Below are 19,810 nucleotides of genomic sequence, written 5' to 3'. Positions count from 1 at the left end.
CACAAAGGCACTTGACTTTAAATCCAACAAAGGAGTGTGCCTTCTTTGTTCTATAAATTTGTAACTTGTAATAAACGATTAGAGAAATAATAGATATTGTGGATTTATTGTGTTTTTAAAATTCAAACTTTTTAGTTCAAAATTGGTAGACGGACACCAGACAGTCCCCTGACAACCTGGAGTGCTCTTGCGTGGGGGTCAACTGTCTGGTGGTGGTTCAATTTTTTTTCTTTCTTCAATCCCTTCTTTTAACCTTATAAAATTTCATTCAAATTCAGGTATATTGCCCCCATAAGGAACATGTTGTAGCAAAATGTAACAGGGACAAAATCACAAGTTCACACACACAAACATGTGGTAAGGGCATGTTTCAACGGCACGCCCCATTACGGTACAACGGATGGGTCGCTGCATGCAATATGTCCCTCCTTCATTATTTTGTGTAAACATGTGATTTCGTCCCTGCTGCATTGCCCCTTACGTGCATATAATGGGAAAAGGATATTGAATTTATTTGTTGACGTTGGGGTTTAGAGCAGAGAGTTGGAAGTATTTTTTCATATTATAGTCTTTTTATTTGCAAGATTGTTTCACACATTTTATTCCCTTGTTCATTTTGCTATTACAAAATACATTTCACCGAAGATTTCAACTCAAATATTTATGAGTCTTGTGTTCTTAAAACTATTACGTTAATTCCAGAAACGGACGTGATATTGTTATTAAAAATACAATTCATCAATTTCATTCATTTTCAGTAATAGGAATTCCCGTAGATTATCCAGATTATCATTGATTTCCACTCCCTCAAGAAGAACCTTAAGCAGTCATTGTACTTCATAGCTTTGCCGTGGGTTTCTTTGACAGTGCTGCTTTTATCAGACCAGCAGGTTTGTCCGTGGCCATTAAAATCTACAGAAAGGAAAGTAAATAACCATGCTCGAGCATCTACATATAGTAAATTACTACAGATATTTACATTCAGAGGAACTGACAAATCCTCATAGAACTCTTACTTAAATAAAAGTAAAAGCAAGGTCACTTCGGACGTCAGTAGCGTAGCAGCTCTCATAAGCTTGTAATCTGGTCCTCTAGTGCAGAAGTTGCTACTGTTTTGGTGCTTGGGGCATTATTTTAATGTTTGTTTTATTGTTCTCTCAAAGAGTAGCGAACAATTTATATGAGACTACGCGAGGGCTGCTATCCAACTCTCCAACGTTATCGCTTTAGCCCTTCACCGCCCATGAGAAGCCACACCTCAATCCGTTTTATTAACAGCAACTGTCATTTTGCTCGAAATATGCAAGATAATGGTCTTTGGACATTTACTGTTTTGAAAAGCAATCAGTTCTTCAAGAGTTACGCTCGAGAGCCACAAGGAACAAAAAATGTCTAAGGAAAAATATTCCTGCCTAATTTTAAAGCCAAATAGAGCCTTAATTTTAACATGCATATTTATCCATTCAAGACATTCAAAGCAATCAATTCTACATTCAATTTAGCAAAAACTGCTGGTCTGAACAAAGGAAGGTCAAACTAAAAGAGCTTGTTGCACCCGCTCATGTCGTCGTTCTCAGTTATTTTGAAAATAATAAAACTGAGATATAAAAGTAAAATTTTTACCTCGTCTTTGTTGGACATTCCAAATGGCGCCATGTTTACAGTGAAGTAATGTATGTTTGGCATCACCATCTCCACATAACCAATCTGTAATAACCAAAAAAATAAATTACTGAAGCTAAGGAGAACAGTGTAACATGCAAGAATCAGGACACTAAAACATTTTAATCAGATCACAAACATTTGATTTCCAAATGAATTTATCTCCCAATATTTTTAGTATTTTGCTTCGTGTTCTTAGTGGTAATTTCTGTTTGCGAAACATTCATTACTGTAGTTAGTTCCCAGTCCTATTCGGTTCTATTGATCAGTCGATCGCAACAGAAAAACAGACTAAAAGATACCACCGCCTGATGGCATATATAAGGGTTAACATCATGACATCATTGCTAAAAGTGAGAATTTGCTGAACTGACCTGTGGAATGCTGTTCAAAATCTTTGCTTCCGCTTTGTACAAAGTGTTCTGTAAGCAAAGTGAAACAGATTACTACATTTCGTAGAAAGTGGGCAAGAATACAGTCAGCTGACTGTTTTCCAGTGCTCTTGGGTGTGAAATTCAGGCTTGCAGTCAGATGGGTTCAGGTGTCCTGTACACTACTTTTTAGATAATTTTACAACTTGATTTTTGAATTGGTGGCTGGAGCCAGCCCAATAGGATACCTACCTTTTAAATCCTGACTAACTACCTGCTGACATTACACTGTATAAAAGTGCAGCAAACCACAGAAATACCATAATCAAGTACCATAGGCCTGTAACGAGTGCAAAGGGCTATATAGCTACAGTGTACCTCACCCCCCCCCCCCCCCCCCCTACAGGCACTGTGCCCTCTGCACGCAATTCGTGCCTTCAATGCTGGGTCATAATAGTTATTGATTCACATGATTTATTGGAATTGCATTGCCACTGTGTTATTACAAGTTCCAATTTTGGAAAGCATTCTTAAAAAGCTTCCTTGTCCAGTGAAATTGATATAAAGCTTTTTCATAATTTTGGTATAAATGATGCCTGAAACAGTGCAATGTAGCTTGAATGCATTATTGTCAAGTACAACTTGCCTTAGACTTTGAGCACAAGCAGCCCCCTTTTGTCTTAGTCTGTCAAGCATGAAGCAAAAAAAGTATAATGTATGGGAGGAAAGATGGCCGGGTGAAATATGGGGGCCAGACATGCGTTTTGTTCCTAGCTTTTGCATGGCCATTTTTCCTCACCCTTTTTTTTTTTGCTTCATCCACCACAACAGACTAAGAAAAAAGGGAGGCTGCTCATACATATAGTCTAAACTTGCCTGTACAGAGGGTGAGTAGACACCAGTGTGGGGTGGTCCAGCAAACTCTTCCAGAATTGTGCTCTTGGCAAAATTCCTTTGGGATCACAACAAGAAATTTAGGTAGTTTATACTAAGTAGATTATTAAAGATTATTATTATTATTAGAGTTTGGGCTGATATCAGTTTTTCAGATTATTACCTTCCTGCCTCAGGCTCAGGTCATGTGCAGTGTTGAAAGCATCGATATTTTTCAGGAGTAATGCTATTTTCTGATAATTATTTCTCAGTATTGCAGTTTCAAATATTTGGTATCGGGTATCAGCCTATCCTTAGTTAATATATAATAAAGTTGTTTTCAAACAACGTTCTGCATATTTCTAGTAGATAAGTACTTATGAGCCTAAGTGGCAGGGGTGAAGCCGGCAATTAATCCAATTCTTGGTTTTTATTTTACGATTATCAGCCATTTGGTTTGATTCATGATTCTTTGGTTCTACATTGTGATTTTCTTGAACATAATCTGAAAGAAGGTTCTATTCAAGGCACAGATGTAAAAAGTAAACTGTAGGAAAGAGAGTCCAACTAATATCTCACCAACAGGATGTAAAGTCCACACCCCTTGTGGTATCAAACTGGTATCTGCAGTACACTTTGGTACAGAACGAACGATCAGTAGACTCCGGCAAAATGGTGAACTTGTCTCTGCAAAAGCCTGTGAGAGAAAGAATTACTCATGTTTACATTGTTAATAATTGACACAGTACTGAATTAATCAAAGTTTTTTTTTAATCAGATTATTTAACCTGTGAATCCTGATTGCGTTGTCTTGAGAATTTGCATGTCCTTGAGGCCTCCGGACACCTTTGGATCCTCTGAACAAAACAAAACACAGAAACATTCAGCACTAAATTAAAAAGCATTCCCATTCAGTGGCAACATGGTTGCTGCCACAGGCCACCCCAAATAGAGGCCTAAAGGGCTGAGAAAATTTTTTTTGAGAGTGGGCCCCCTCCTCATTCCAAGGCCTGGATGATCAGGCCCCCACTTAGCTGAAGGTCTCGATGTGCTACTGGATTAGCACAAAGAAAAAAAAGTAGATGATAGAACTTAGGGGAGGGGGTTAAAGGAACCATGTCAGCCAGGAGACATGCGCGAGTTTGGCTAATTTGCATATTGCCTGACGCCAAGTTTCGCTTTCCGCCATTACGCACATGGTGTTGACGGTACGTTTTTTCATCTGTTGTACTCGCTATTTTCCCCTATTTATCAAAGTTTAATATGGAAACTGTCAGCGTCACTCCTGAAAGCAATTCAGCTGCGGTAAGTTTGCATTCTTTTGTTTATTTCGACGTTTTTGCTTGTTTACAAGCTAAAAACGTAGAATAGGGGTTATGTGGACAAAATTTGGAACCACATATTTGTAAACTCTCAAGGGACTTTTTTAATTTATCAAGGGACTGTTTTAATTTCTCAAGGGATTACTTTCCGCTGTGGGTGATCACTTGCGATCTCGTGAAAAAAAACGTGACTTGTCACATTTACAAACGTTATATAACAATTTTAAAAGTGACATGTCAGCTTTCTTATCTCAACGCACGTGTGTCTGAAAGGCGATCTATAAAAAGCGTCCACAAACAATGGATTGCGTAACTAAAACACGAATAAATAATCACTAGCACTTACATTGTTTAAAAATTACAAACGTCAAAAATAAACCATACCAAAAAACTCGCTCTTTTCAAAGATATTATTGAAGTTAAAACAAATGCAAGAGATGGGGGCTTCTTTTAGCTTAGGAGCGGTTAAAAATTAGGCCAAATTTGGTCGCTACATGCAAGCGCAACTCTATTTCGTCATCAGCCTAGGTCGTTAGGGACGTGACCTCGCGTTGACAGGGAATGACAGCAATGTTGGAGCAACTACAGAATGCAGGGCCACTTCGGTCCACCGTGTCGGCACTCTTTATAGAACGAGGCATAACACAATATAGATGTTATTCTTATTCAATGACATGCAAATAAGTGGCCCTGTATTCTGTAGTTTTGCCGCAATGTTGCATGAATCGGCTTTACAACATGCGATCGTATCTACGCAGTTCGAGTGGAATTTCAGTCAAAGACAGCAAAATTCTTTCGTATCTCATCTTCAAATATAATTCGAAAGCATTCACTGTATATATGGCTTTTGTTTAATCCTGGGTCTTGATATCCGACCCTCGCAGAGCCTAGACAAAACGCAGCTTGAGTGTAACGATTTGTTTACGCCCCAATTATATGCGCAATGTTTTCTCCGACAGTAGTCGGAAATATCCGTATTTTTTTTTCGTGCTTTTTCGTGGAGCAATCGTAACGATACGGCCTTGAACACATTGAACAGCGGTCTACCCGGCCATAACAATTCAAATATGGCGTCGCAAAAACAAAGCGTTGAACGCATATTTTGCTGTTTCATTTGCTAATTTCGCTGCCGTAATCGACTGCCTCGAAAGGTCCTTGCAATTTTAAAGTATAGAATTGTCAGATCTCGGTGAAATTTGCACTGTTTATTTGTGTAATGTTAAGGAATATGTGTATAAATACCCGGCGCGGACGAGCCATTTTTGACAAAATTATATGGCTGCATTTCCTCCGCGAAGATAGGAAATTGTTAAACTAAACTACAAAGAAACTGTAATGATAAGTTCGAAGAACAATGCACAGGATAAACTTTCGACTCATACTTCATGCAAAAACGTCGACATCTCGAAGAGACTTTGATTTTTTGTTATTCGTGTTGTCCGATGCATTTGCGAGTGAATGTGCTAAGTGCGAGGGGGGGGGGGGGAGACTTCAAGGGAGGGAGGTGTTTCACTTTTTCTACCTTTTAACCTAGTATAATAAAAACTAGTTAGAAAATAAACTAACTAGTTAAAATAAAAAAGTAACTGAGATCGAAATTTAACAGCAACATATATTATAACATATCTGTACCTCCTCTGGCTTGAGTAGCAGAGCAAAATCGTGTTACTTCTGGACTTAACACAAATGCATGAGCATGGTCAACACCTCCCTGTTGGACAGAAGATATTTCATTAAATTAAATGACCAAAATGAAGATTTGTTTTCAGTTATTATTGATTAAAATTGACACCCAGTAATGAAAACACAGTTACCTGCTGGATGCGTTTCCAAGGTGCTTCGTCAATTTTAACAGATACATGATCTACCTGGGGGAGGAAGGAGGAAATGTGATTGATTTTGCTCTTCTTTTCTCTTCAGCCACAAATGTGATCATCGGTATAACTATGCTCATCACAGGAATGTAACATTGAAAATAAAATTATAATATTGATAACTAGAATAAAGACCACTCTCCCTAAACATAAACAAATTAATTAATTGTTCTTTACTACAAAGTCTACAAATTATAAGAAATATATGGACAAACAAACAAAAAATTTTATGTTCATAGCTTTGCAACAATATTGCATAAATACCTGTTTATGTGTTGTCAGAAAATGATTGCAAAGGTGGAGTGCAAATTCCTCAATATTATTAACCTATAAATAAAATGAAAAGAAAATTAAATAATATTATTTAAGACAAAAATTATATAATTTAGAAAAAAATATGAATTAACGTGTGACATAATTTTAGACCTACAAAGACTTTAGGCGAGTTTACACGAGCAATTTTCATGTGACAACTGTTTTTTCCTTGAATAGATGAGATTAAAATTGGTCAATTTAAGGTGACAAATATATTTGTTGACAGGCTGGCATGTTAGCTTTAATATGTGACAAATAAAAGTTGTCACAAAAGAAAATTGCTCGTTTAGACAACTCGTCAAATAAAATGTGGCAAATAATGTGTCAGCATATGGGCCCCCCGAATTATCTTCAAACTCCAACCAAGCACTGTGTGCCCGTATCTCTGTGGGTATCTCAGCTGTCCAACGTCATTACTGGCGCTCTAAACTTTGGACTGCGGACAAATATTTGTTGTGTCATTGATCTACACGATTAAATATACAGTTGTTACATAACAAATTGCCCATGTAACCATAGCTTCAACTCAAGAGCTTTCAGAGGAAAGGGAAAGCCTGTAAGGAAATTTTTGATACAAAATTGGGTCATTCTGTAAACTGTCTCCAGTGTTTTCCTAGGTGAGTAAAGTTCTTCACAGTAGTACCCCAGCAACAGCACATATTTTGATTGACAGAACATTGCCTAACTTCTTGAAACTGCGTTTAAAAAAAATATACAGCTGTTCATTTCACATTTGCACACCTTGCTTATGGGGACCAGGCCGGGCCGGGCCGGGCCGGGGAGAGGGGGCGGGGGGATTGGACATTGCAAATTACAGCTAGATGGGCACATTTAGCTTGCAATCGCGTACACACATGTACACGGATTGTGTAAATAAGAAGAAAATCAACAAAATTGAAAACTTTCATCCATAATTATCCTTGGATGAGACTGTGCTGTGCATCATTTGTTCCCAGTGAAGTTCATGACTTTTGTCACGTACTCTACCATTTGATTAATTTCTTGCGTAATTTATTTTAATGTTATACCTTATAGCAAAACCTGAAACGTAACAATCAATGTACTTGCAAAACTGACTGTTTTCAACCTGAACCTGACAACATCAAAATAAATAACGATCTATCTTACCGGGTGATCTTTTGCTAAAGCATAAATGGTGTTTTTCTGCGTATCAGTGGGGACTACACTAGCGTTGTTTCCAGTCATGTAATCTTGGTGGCTTGCCAACTTGAGCTCTGTTGCCACCTCTATCTCCTTGACATCATGGTACTTTCCATTGCGTTTGATCTTCAGAAGACGCACGCCGCTCTTCCCATAGCCAGTGAAAGTAGGGTCAATGTGGAACCTTGAGGCCATATTTACCGTGCAGTTGTAGTTTTGTTACACTCAACGTAAACCGAAGGTTCGCCGATCGAACGTTCGTAGTTCGGAAAGACTTCGGATATTCGGCCACGTGCCCAAAAACTGTGCCACGATGCACCTTGTCAGCGGTAACACCAGAGCGCGCGCAATCTGAAAATGGCGGCAAGCGAAACAATTTTGTCGTCTTGGAAAACTCCGTTGTCTACTCCCATAAGAAAGGACGAAAATGCCTGTCGAGATTTATTTCAGAATTCAGAAAAGCTTCTGGCCTCAGCTGTGTCGATTTGTCGACTAAAAGGCAGTGTAGAGTGCCAAACTGGGGGCTTGATTACAGTGTGCGAGGAGCTACAAAGCCTGATTCGTTTGGCTTTTTCTGGTGAGTCAATTGTTTTTATGCTTCTTTTCTCTTTGTCACAATTATAATCACTCCCTCTTGCTTTAACGAAAATCCATAAGAAAACATCAAACTACAGAATGCAGGGCCACTTTTCAAGACGGTGTATCTGGTGGCTCGTTTGGCTCGGCAGTGGAAGTAATCGGTGTAAAGATTTAGTGTCTCGTTTGGCTCGGCAGTGACTACCGAGCCAACCAAGCCAACAGATATCCGTCTTCGAAATCAAAACTGCATTTCTACTAGCCTGTGCTTGTTGGCTACCATAAGTCGCAAGCCCTGAATGTAATGCAGGACTTTATAGCTAGAAACAGTCCAGATTGCATGGCTTAAGCTCTTACATAATAATTTTTCTTCACAGAAATAAGACGTCTGGAGAAACATTTTAATTCTCAAAGGAGTCATTTCGAAGATGAAATAACCTGCTTGAAGGAACGTGTTAAATATCTTGAGGAGGGAAAGGGTGGCAACAAACATTCTGACAACAATGAAGACTGTAAAGAAATCAATGAATCTACTCATAATAATGAATGCAGGTAAGGTGATGGAAGAAATCATTGCTTCACAACAATGGCATCATATCCATATAAAATGTCAAAACACCTGCTTACTGTAACTGATGGTGCGGCTTGGTTCCAAACCTCTCACTCCTAGTAGACCTAGCATATCCAATCAAACTAAATCAAACCAATAATCAATCAAACCCAATAGGCCATTTTCGTATTCTCGGTTATGGATTGGAACTAGCCTGCAATGGAGGCTAATGCGGGCAATCTTTTCAAATGCAAATGACATGACGCTCTTTTTAATGATATTCCCCCGCATTAGCCTCAATTGCAAGCTAGTTCCAGTTCAATACCGAGAATACGAAAATGGTCTGTTGAACACCAATTGTTTGATTGAACAAAATCAAACATACATGTATATTTTGCTGCGAGTTCAATTTTCGAACCAATCAAACAAAATCGAACTCAATCCGATTAGATTTTGTTTGGAATCCGTCTCTTGGTAAGTAAATCTTGCAGGACTAATCAGAGGGTGCTGCACCATACAAAATGTCTTCAATACAAACAAACAGGAGTTTTGTAATCAAATGTTTGATTTTATTTGATTGTTGACTGTTCAGTAATCAAACGTTCGATTTTGTTCAATTGACCAAATTTTATTTTGAGTTCGATTATGTTCGATTTCCGAACCCAATTGAACAATTTTTTGGTGTTTGATTGGGTTCAATTACCGAACGTTCAGTTGGATACGCCAGGAGTAGACTAGCATTCAAAACAATGGCTGACTTATTCCTTTAGGCTCCTGGTTGAGCAGAGGGCGTAACAATATACAGTTAACTCCCACTATAATGGACACCTTGGGGACTCACCTGCGGGAGTTATTTTCAGAAATTCTTATTCATCAGGACCTCAACTCCTGTCCATAGTAATGGGATGTCTGTAATATCAAGGTGTCCACAACGTATACTTAAATTTCCTTACCTGGAAATTTGTTATTGATATAATTAGTTAGTAACTGGACCTTGTTTCATGTAATTCAGAGAGTTATCACACTCATCATTTCAAATCAGCCTCGTGCTGTGCACTTGGTCGATGTTGAAATTACTCACCCGATTACTCCCTGAAATGTACTCGCCACTCAGTCCAATAACTATTAGTAATCACAAGACAAGGCATCCTCCGAGACCCAGGGGTAGTTCTGGGGTAAGGGAAACGCGGAACTGTGGAAAAAAAGTTCGGCATAGAAAAGTTGGAGTGATTGAAAGGTGTCCCTGGGGAAAGATTCTTACCAGGCCAGTTTCAAACAGCTCTCTGAATGCTGCCTCCTGATTGGGCAGAAAAGTTCTTTGTACTCCTTTTGTATTATTCTGCCAAAATAGCGGCCTGTGGTCTACAATCCTTTTTTTCCTCACCCCCACTAGCTGCCCCTGGGTCTCCGAGGATGAAGAAAAGGTTGACCTGCTGCACCATATTCACCATTGTATGTTGCTGTTGCTTAAAACCTCTGACTACCTTCTTACCTATCATTCCTTATCTTGTCTTACTGTGTTAACAATCACCTAGGTAGTACATGTGTTTGATTTTATTTCATTGTTTTTAATTGCACAGAAGAAACCCAAGTGAAAGTGATGAAAATGTTAAAGACACAAACGGCTCATTGCCGGAGGTTGATGGAAACTTAGAAGAAAGCGATCCTTATCTGTTTAACACTGGCAGTGCAGATGTTGAGGAGATTCCTGTTGATGATGCTTTAACTGTACCTCCCAAAGAGCAGAAAGCATCAAAGTCTCCACAAGAAAACCAAAAATCCAAGAAACGTTTGAAGAAACCTACCTCAAATAAAGTTACTAAGTCAACTGATTCTGTGAGTGAAGTTGAAGACTTGCACCCAGTGGATGTATCATCTGGTGTCTCAGAAGTCAATGGTGACAGAGAAGGATTAGGAAGAAGGTTAACAAGCTCTGCAGAAAAATCCTTGAAGAAAAAAGAGGCAGAAGGGAAGAAATTGGAAAATAAAGGCAAAGTGGTTGCTGAGAAGACAGTAGCTGAACTACAGGAATCTGAATCTGAGTTTAAGGCAAAATCAAAAGAAGGCAAGGGAAAAGCAAAAATCAAGAAGATGAAGAAGAAGGAAAGTGCATCACTGGAAGATTCAGACAGGAGTTCTCAAGATCAAATGCCCACAGAAAACACCAATCACCACAAAGAAATTAAAGACACCAAGAAACAAAAGAAGAAGAGATCGGTAGATAAAGAAGAAGAAGAAGAACTGGATGAAGTTTTCCAGGAAGAAAACCCGGGAGATGATGTTTTCCATTTGGAGGCTGAAGCAAACACTAAAGGAAAGAAAAAAAGAGATTCTTCAGTTCATGAAAAGCCCGAGGGAAAACCAAACAAGAAACTCTCTCGCAACAAAAAGTCAAAGTCAAGTTCTGATGACTCATTACCTAAAACTGGAGAAGAGAAAGTTGATGGGCAGCCTGAACCAATGGAAATTTCTCATAAGGAGCCAAGAGCCTCCACTGCTGTTGAGATGTCAAACCAAAATGAGAAATCTTCCAAGAAAGAGTCTGCAACTGTTGAGGACAAAGATGAACAACTGGGTGACATGAGCTTCCTCATTAATGTCAATTCTCGGATTGCCTTGTTTGTAGCTGATGCCTCACAAGAGGAATGCGAGCTACAGCCCATGACTGCCAGGGAACGAAATGACGTCTACAAGGTAACTCATCTGTATAAACTCCGTGCTAGGATTGGCACCAAGACTGAGAACAACCTGACAACTGTGCGTCTGTCCAAGCAAGCAGACACAAGGATGCCAAAACCTGGTAGAGTTGATAGTTTACTGAGTGAGCTGAGTATTGCAGCATCCAAAGAAGCAGTAAGAGATAGCCCAAAAAATCAAGTCAAGCGAAAGCACAGTGCCCTTCTTGAGGGAAATGAGCAAACTGTGTCTGGATGTGGTGTTGTTGATCAAGTTGCCCCTCCAAAAAAGAAACTCTCAAAGCTTTCCAGGACCAAAAAGGTTTAAGTCATGGAGAATAAAATGTATAAAAACCTTATTAACTCTTTAAAAGGTGCTATTCCGTTTCTTGGTAATCATACACAATGCACTGGATGTTTGCCCTTGGCAAATGGCTGATGCATGATCACTTCAATGAGACGTTGTGATTTACGTAGGAACGAAAACGTTATGCATTTCATAAGTCTTCGGCTTGATCATTTGTATTATTTGTAGATTCTAGAGTATATTTACTAGATCCAAATGGTTTTCCCTTTGCTGTGATTATGACTGATTCAAGAAACATTTAGTATTCCAAAGGGCATTATCTAATCTGTGCATAGGTTGGCATCCAGAGCAGCGACGGGCATCTTGCACAGAATGCTTCTTTTGGCCTGCCCACATAGTGCAGTGTCTCATCCAAACCACCAAGCATATGTGAGCCTGACAAATGTCAAACCAAAAACAATTAAGTGATATAATTTGGTTCACTGTACATGAGTACTTTTCAAAATACAGCACTTTCTAAATCATGTCAAAATATAATAACAGTCTCAATACATAGAAATGAGATCTCAATCCAATATTTTTTAACGTTTTAACATAGCAACCAGATTGGTGATTTGTTTGCCATTGCTTTTACAAACATTGTTTAAAAATCCTGTTTATAGGAAATATTTTCTATTTTAAACTCAAGAATACTTAGCTCTGTTATACATTACAGTAGCATCAAACTTGTTCTGCCTGTAAAAGTTAATTTAGAAGGCAACAACAATATTGCTGAGCAGCAAATAAATTGTGCTTAATACTTGATCATGTTGCAGTGTCTTTTTCAACTTCGTGCTACAGTTTGCTCTTTGGGAAAGCAGAATGCTTGAGACCAAAAAATTTAATACTAACGAAATAGCACAACCCATCCATGTAGTCTCTGATTTTCATGACTGACTGATTGATTCAACATTTCAAATTCAATCTCAGATCAATGTTCCTTGCTGGTGATGAAATGAGTAGGGGGGGGGGGTGGCTCTCACATATTTAGAGATAAATCTGTTTTCTGTTGAGACCATGTTAAATTTTAAGTACACAGTTGTATTGTGTTAGGTCTGGAACAGAAAAAAATGCAGGGTCTGGGATGTTTCTGTCTGAGATGCACATTACAAATGTAGCTGGGTGTATTTAAAGAATCCAAGCTAAGATGGCCATCATGCAAGCAGTCTCTTCTGGGATAACCTAATGAGTGGACAGACTGGGGACAAAATCAATCAAGCTGGTATAAAGGCACCAGGTTCTTTGGTTCTGTCACTTTTCAGCTAACAAACAAAATATAACATTTTGACTATTTTATTTCAAAAACAAAATAATAATGCTAATACTATGTAAAGTTACTTTGTTGCAAGTTAAATATGCAAGGTTACTGTAATGCTTAATTAAATGTGCAATGCAATGGCAAAGTTTCTTTTAATTGACTAAACTCTTACTGCTGTAAACTCAACATTGAAAAACACTAAGAAAGAGAAACTAACAAAAACAAAACAGTGCTCTTTTTTAAGCAGTTAGTTTAAAAAATATGACTGATTTTTATTAAGATTTAAATGTAATTAGTAAACTTAAATTTGTTTTTCTTTAATAACAGCAACACAACAAAGTCTGATGGACGATTCCAACTAATTTTCGTGCAAATATTTTTTTAAAAAGTGCTGGTTTCAAAACTCATAATATTATTAAAATTAACTCCACTACCAGTTAAGAATTAAATCATGTCCAGCATAACATCCTAAAAATGATTTAAACTACGTCTACCTTGACTGAAATTATGCATAATCAATTAAAGCTAATTTTGTCTTTAATCTAAACTTTTTGTGAGGAAACTGGTAGTGTAAACACTAATTTTATTTAATCACAGAAGGAAGCGTTTGAGTAGACTACAATGATAATAATTATTATTGTGTTATTGACATTTTTTTTTCAAACACCAACAACCTCTATCAGAGGAGTATGTCCTCAAGAAGTGTGCCATGGCATTTGTCTGGGATAATCTGCCCCATCAAGGGCAAAGTCTTAACCTCCTGACAAAGGCAGTTAAAAATAACCCAATATTGTGAAATTAAAGAAAATAAGAATTTAATGTGAAAGTGTGAGCTGTAGCTCAAGGTTTGACCACCAAAAAAAACATTAACACAGATTTTAGAGTGTTGTCAATGTTGTCCATAGTGACCTGGTCCTATGTCAGCAATCATAAGTGAAAGTTACCCGGTAATTTAGTGCAATTTTCATGCACACAGAAAAAGATCCTACATTATTATCAAATCTCTTACAAATAAAAAAGATTAAGTTGGGTTTACCTTGGTGTAAAAACCTGTAAAATTTTTCTTTGTTTTGTAGCTATTGTTTCCTGTTTGACTTTGTTTCAAGGTTAATTTTGATTATTTGTTGTCTTGGTTGTTCTTTGTTTTTCGTCACTTTTGAGTTTCACAGGTTGTTACACCGAGGATGAGCCCATATTTCCTGCAAAGGGGGGGGGGACACACCTGAAAGTAAAACATTTCTACACTTGATAGTCTACTGGGAGTCAAGAAACAAGTGAAGATGGTCCAAATGTCTTTCTTCAGTCAAAAACTGGTGCAGAAACTTTGACATGTAGGGGACAGAACCTAATAATTGAAGAATGTGAGTGGCAGTGTTAGTATCATTTTATATTTTACATGATTCTTTCCTAAGGCACTGTTTACACGGACACGGTTTCATTTGTAACCGCATCGCTTTCGATGCAGTTACGCCTTTCGTTTACATGGCGCCGATCGAGACCACTACTGAAACCGGGTCGTTTTGAAAACGCTGTCAAAAGTGGAGCGTTTTCAAAACGATACGGTTTCGTTGGACGTGTAAACGGTCAAAAACGACGAAACCGCATCGATTTGAAAACGGCAACGTATTTTGGCACGAATTGGCTGGCTCACGAAGGGTAAACATGGTGGAACATGCATAGAGAGCAGCGCTTGCTTATACAATCACATTCGAAAACAGTCGGAAAATGGTTAAATAGGTTCTGTGTAAACACTTCGAAACCGTGTCGTTTTTGATGCGGTTTCGAGGTCATGAAACCGTGTTGATTGATAACCGTGTCCGTGTAAACGTAGCCTAAGTCATCAACCTTTTCACATAATACATCAAACACAAGAGGCAGTATTACATTTCCAAACACCAAATAGAGAGATGAAATATGTGCACAGCAGAGTATTTTTTAACAATTCGAAGAAGCACTGTGTTGAGGTTTTGAGAATGTTACTTCCTGGGCTATTTCAGACATACCAGTACTGACTTGCTACTTGTTGTTTTTAAAGGAACTTTTACTGAAAATCAAATTCAAATGTGCAGTAGCGGTAATTTATCCCCAAAATTATCCCAACCTTATCCTGTGAGAATTGTTAGAAAATTGTTATGTTTGTTGCCAACTACCGGTACCTGTGTCAGCAGTATACCATTAGAACTCAGACTCCTTTCCGGATTTGAGTCATAATTTTGCTAAAAGGTGAGTGGCCATCTTGGTTGTTGATACTTTGTCAATGTTATAGTTTGCTGCCTCATTTAAAATAATGTAGTTTATACAAATCAACCTCAACACATTATTAATTTTGGTTGTTTCAAGCCGGATATTTATGGGAGATATTCCCAAGAGAGAGAGCAAAATGTGATGGCATTTAAGTAACAAATGAGAGGTCTTTCCAGCCCAGCCTGGACTGGTATTTATTATAACAACAAAGTTGGTAAATTTGTGCATTTATTACTAATGAATGATGTAACCAGACATTTCCTTACCATTTGTTAGGCAAAGTAGCAGGATAACTCTCATCTGGAAGCATGTGCCATTTTTTGCAAGTTTCACACTGAACCCACATGTCAGAAGTGCTGGGATACCATTCCACGTTAACCTCCACAAACTTTCCACCTTGGTGTGATTCTAGGATTTGCTTTTCACTACACGCACTTTCACCTTGATTCTGGGTAATGCCTGCAGGCTCATGAACCACCATCTGGGATAACTTCGGTTTCAATGCAGTGACAGCAGTGGTTCCTGTTTGATCTGTCATCCCTAGTGCAGCCATTTCTTTGATGTTTGGTGGAATATCTGTTTGAAACAAGTAGACAAGCAACAATTTATTTTGCCAAACTGTATTTCCCCCCTTCCTTATTGCCCAATGCTCCGCTGTATTGCCCATCCCTTCTCTCCCCACTTTCTGCCCCTTGAAGAGGCCCTGCCAGGGGGGGGGGGGGGGGTTCTGGTGTTGCTTGTCTAAATTTAAAAATGTGCCATGTTGCTGTTTTATCAAACTGTCGGTAGTAAAATTGAAGGGAAGTTAATTATCCTTGTCGGAATTTAAAGTTTACCAAAAGGGTTGTCGTTTGTTGTGATTTTATTTTATGTGCTGTCGCTAGTTTTTGGGCCATGCCGCTTGTCGGAATTTACCCTGGCAGGGCCTCCCTTGAAGACCACTTAATTCCACAATTCTAAAGATGTGTGCTTAATAGTTTTATTTATCAATGATACTGGGTGAATTGAACGCTGCTCACTCCTGGGGTGGCATGGTGTTCAGATGGTGTTTGAAGCTCAGGAATAGGCTTCAGTCCTGGACGGAATACATGCGTTGCATTCTTGGGCAAGACATGTTGCTCTCACAGCGCCTTCCTTGAACAAGGTGTAACCACATTGGTATGCACAAATTCAAGGAAAAGCCTGACAGAAATACTAGGGGTAACAAGCAACCAGGTAACATTTTCAAACCAGGAGGAGTGCTAGCTGCCATACTCTTTACCACTCCCTGCAACAGAAGCCCCTAGTTAAGTTACTGGGAGTTTCCTTTTTACTGTTAAGTTATAACACACTGGTTTTGAATTACCTTGTTCACACTTGCTCCTCTTGGGTGATGGCTCTAATCCTTTGCCGCCTGTTATTGTGTACACAGCAGTTCTGCAATATCACAAACCAGGCAAGGGCAGTTAAAAAACAGAAGGATTGCAACATGGTTCAAAGGTATGAACACTGCCTTGTGTGGGTAGACTCAAATCGGACTGGTACAGCTTATGTAGAAAATAAATAAAGTTAGATCTTAATCCTGACAATAAAATGCTAGATGAAAATGTGAACTCTTACAAAAACACAGTAGCTGGCTATTGGCAAACTAGCATCTGATAGGGAAACAGGCACAAACTAATGACTGATAGATAGATGTCACTGGGAGAGCATGTGTAGTTTTTAACTTATTGCACCCAAACGGATCTTTAAAAAAGTTCAATAGAGCAGTTTTGTTCTACATTTAATAGACAAGCTACTGCTTAATACTAATTAAACAATTCAACTTCTCGCTCTTGGATTCCACTGACTTTTATTTAAAGTTCACTCATATTCAGGGCTTCACCCCTGCCCACCATCGGCATGTACTAAAACCCGAAACAACGAAACGAAACCACCGAAACGAAACGACCGAAACGAGCGAAACCACCGAAACGACCGAAACGAAACCGCCGAAACAACCGAAACGGCCGAAATGAGCGAAACGAGACGAAATCACCGAAACAAGCAAAACCCATTACAATTATTGAGAGCTAACCGTAAACAGGCTAACCGGAGTGCATAGTAGGCTAACCGGAGGTGTAGTAGGCTAACAGGAGTGTATAGTAGGCTAACCGGGGTTTATAGTAGGCTAATCAGAGGTATAGTAGGCTAAACGGGGTGTATAGTACGGTAAGTGGCGAAAATCTTGAAGTTTTGCTTGTTTCGGTGATTTCGTTTCGTTTCGCTCGTTTCGGCCGTTTCGGTTGTTTCGGCAGTTTCGTTTCGCTCGTTTCGGTGGTTTCGGTCGTTTCGTTTCGGTGGTTTCGTTTCGTTGTTTCGGGTTTTAGTATATGCCCCCACCATCAGCCAATAGAAAGCTTGACCTCATGGTCTAATTATTAAAATGCTCCAATACAGAATTAAGGGAAGAATATTATCAGCATACCTTTGTCGCAGTATGTGAGAACCAATCCTAGAGATTTGTAGAGAAATACATTAGAAAACAGTTTGCTGCAGTCTTCATCTCTAATATACCTGTAAGTACCTAAAAATCTGATTCGTTCTGACTTCAGAAATTCGCTTTCAAAAACGGCTTCCATACAAAAAATATAGGCCAATTTTACTGTATTTTTCTGGAAAATCAGGAGAAAAAAATAACCAATCAAAATTGCAACATTTGGATTAAATTCAGCGCGCGCTAGCTCGCGCTCGATGGCGTATGAACAAGCTTGGTTGAATAAAATTAAATTTGGTCAAATTCTTCTGTTGTATCGTTGTTAAGTAGTCTGTAGAACTTCAATTGGATACACTTAACGAATTTCTTTAGTTCCTGTAAGAAATTTACGCCATTTAGGTCGGAATTTAAGTAACTCACCGAAAAACCGAAAATGTTGTTGCGTGTCCCATTACGTGTGTAAAGCATTCGCGTACAAACTCTTCATGTTTCCAAATATGGTACTTGGCAAAACTGAATATTCAAACGCTGTGAATATTCAAACGCTTGCGTTACATGTTTCAACCCTTATGGGTTTCTGATGAAAGCTATTGAAATACTTCAAAACCTACCTATAGCCTTGATCCTGGCCAACATGCTTGTCACCATCATTATCAGCTACAACTACACCCGTCTCTTTTTTTCCTTCGCAGTATTTAAAATCTGGATGTGTCTCTCTTGTTCTTCTCATGAGCTCCCTAGCTTTCTCCCTGTATGGCTCCTTCTGTTCAGGCTTCATCTCCCGCCAGTGTTTAGCAAGGATTGTGCTGATCTCTCGATTATCTCTGCCAGGATACAGGACCTTGAAAGCCTTGCGGTACTGCTGGCTGTACAAAAGAAAGGCATTCATTGGCCTCTTGACATGATTGACAAGTGTTTCGGCATTGCCATTTTGCAAAGTTTTTGTGGAAATCTCCTCAATTTCCATCGATCCTTGGCTGCTTAACATTTCTACCGATCCTTGGCTGCTCAACATCTCCACTGATTCATGGCTGCTCAATTCTGAGATGGGTGATACTGAGCGAGACGGAAAGTTTTCGTCAATTGTAAGTTCTGGAGGGCTGGGAAGGCTACTTGAATCCTCTGAGATCAAGTCTGCATCATTTTGCTGATCAACGACACTAAAGCAAGTTTGGCTGGGACTGAGCACATTGTTGTCTTGTAAGATGGCCTTCAGATCCTCTGTTTTCAAGCCTTTCTGCATGTAAGCCTCTCTGATGTTTTCCTGTAACTGCATGATATGGCTGATAGCATTTTCAAGTATTTCCTTCTTTGAGGGCTGGCGGTTTTTTGGCTCATTGCATGGCAGCATTGTGCTGAGATGTGTTAGCTCATTTCTAATTTTTCTCTCTCTTTCTTTTTGCCTATGATTAAAAAAAATAATAAGTTTCTCTCAACAGTCGGTGCAAGCAAATGTTACATGTAAAAGCTTAAGATAAAGCGTTTTCTATCTGTGACACATTTCCATCTCTTGGCAGATCCATCACTTAGACAGATGTCTTGAAATTTCTTACTTGAGCTTCAATCTCTAACAGGGCGCACTTCACATAAAGTCCCACTCTGTTGTGTGAACCTTGCCATTTTTCTTTTTCTTTTCTTTTTTCATTTATCATTTTTTTGGGTGGGAGTGTTATAAATAAATAAATAAATAAAAAACAAACAAACAAACAAACAGCGATTCGCTCCTTCATTCTCATTTCCTATTTATAACACATGTAAGTAGCTTGGTTAATGACAACAGTTTAATCATCTCAGAAGATTTTCTTGATCTCCATCAATTTCTCAGAAGAACGATTATTGAAAATGTATGATGAGTGGTGAAGAGAGTATAGATATTAATCTTTGGAATTAATACAGCAGAGACTTAACTTAAGACTTAATACATTTATAAGCTGTAACCTCTTTTGTCCTTGCATGGCTCTCACTTTAAGTAGCTATACCTTCACTATAGCTATGTTTTGTTGTTCCTGAAAAAATCCATACCCCACCTATGGAGGGTTTTTGGTTTGCCGCGCCCCCCACCCAAGCCCTCTGGAAATTCCAGTTTATTACTATACTTTTCTTTAAAAACTTTGCTTTGAAATTCCCA

At 38.7% G+C, this 19,810-nt stretch overlaps 3 protein-coding genes across 7 annotated transcripts in view; 1 reads left to right on the top strand and 2 right to left on the bottom strand.

Annotated features, from left to right (window-relative positions):
* The window catches only part of LOC144666560 (uncharacterized), a 108,208-nt gene that overhangs the window by 82,718 nt on the left and 5,680 nt on the right, over positions 1-19,810 (bottom strand). For 3 of the 5 annotated variants that reach the window (XM_078527978.1, XM_078527985.1, XM_078527990.1), the window contains exons 9-13: positions 18,294-19,085; positions 17,674-17,700; positions 16,573-16,643; positions 15,494-15,803; positions 14,207-14,328 (exon numbers count right to left, since the gene is read on the bottom strand). In XM_078527978.1, coding sequence (XP_078384104.1) covers positions 14,283-14,328; positions 15,494-15,803; positions 16,573-16,643; positions 17,674-17,700; positions 18,294-19,085 — 1,246 coding nt within the window. In that variant the 3' untranslated portion in view covers positions 14,207-14,282. Of the gene's footprint in view, positions 1-13,891; positions 14,329-15,493; positions 15,804-16,554; positions 16,644-17,673; positions 17,701-18,293; positions 19,086-19,810 lie in introns of those variants that run through there. The other 2 variants (XM_078527981.1, XM_078527996.1) reach the window with 2 other exon arrangements.
* On the bottom strand, positions 571-7,854 carry LOC144666352 (uricase-like). The gene is made up of 10 exons (XM_078527771.1): positions 7,546-7,854; positions 6,367-6,429; positions 6,043-6,096; positions 5,861-5,939; positions 3,695-3,763; positions 3,486-3,603; positions 2,910-2,985; positions 2,037-2,084; positions 1,624-1,707; positions 571-912 (listed from the first exon to the last, which is right to left on the bottom strand). The coding sequence occupies exons 1-10, from the start codon at positions 7,771-7,773 to the stop codon at positions 838-840; spliced, it is 894 nt and encodes a 297-aa protein (XP_078383897.1). The 5' UTR covers positions 7,774-7,854; the 3' UTR covers positions 571-837.
* LOC144666345 (uncharacterized) lies at positions 7,908-11,848 on the top strand. The gene is made up of 3 exons (XM_078527759.1): positions 7,908-8,155; positions 8,532-8,706; positions 10,285-11,848. The coding sequence occupies exons 1-3, from the start codon at positions 7,936-7,938 to the stop codon at positions 11,705-11,707; spliced, it is 1,818 nt and encodes a 605-aa protein (XP_078383885.1). The 5' UTR covers positions 7,908-7,935; the 3' UTR covers positions 11,708-11,848.

This window comes from Oculina patagonica, chromosome 1 (genome assembly GCF_052425735.1).
Source record: "Oculina patagonica isolate OP01 chromosome 1, crgOcupat, whole genome shotgun sequence".
In the NCBI taxonomy this organism is placed as follows: Eukaryota; Metazoa; Cnidaria; class Anthozoa; order Scleractinia; family Oculinidae; genus Oculina; species Oculina patagonica.
Note: the sequence above shows the minus strand (reverse complement) of the source record. Positions and strands in the feature narration are given on the sequence as shown.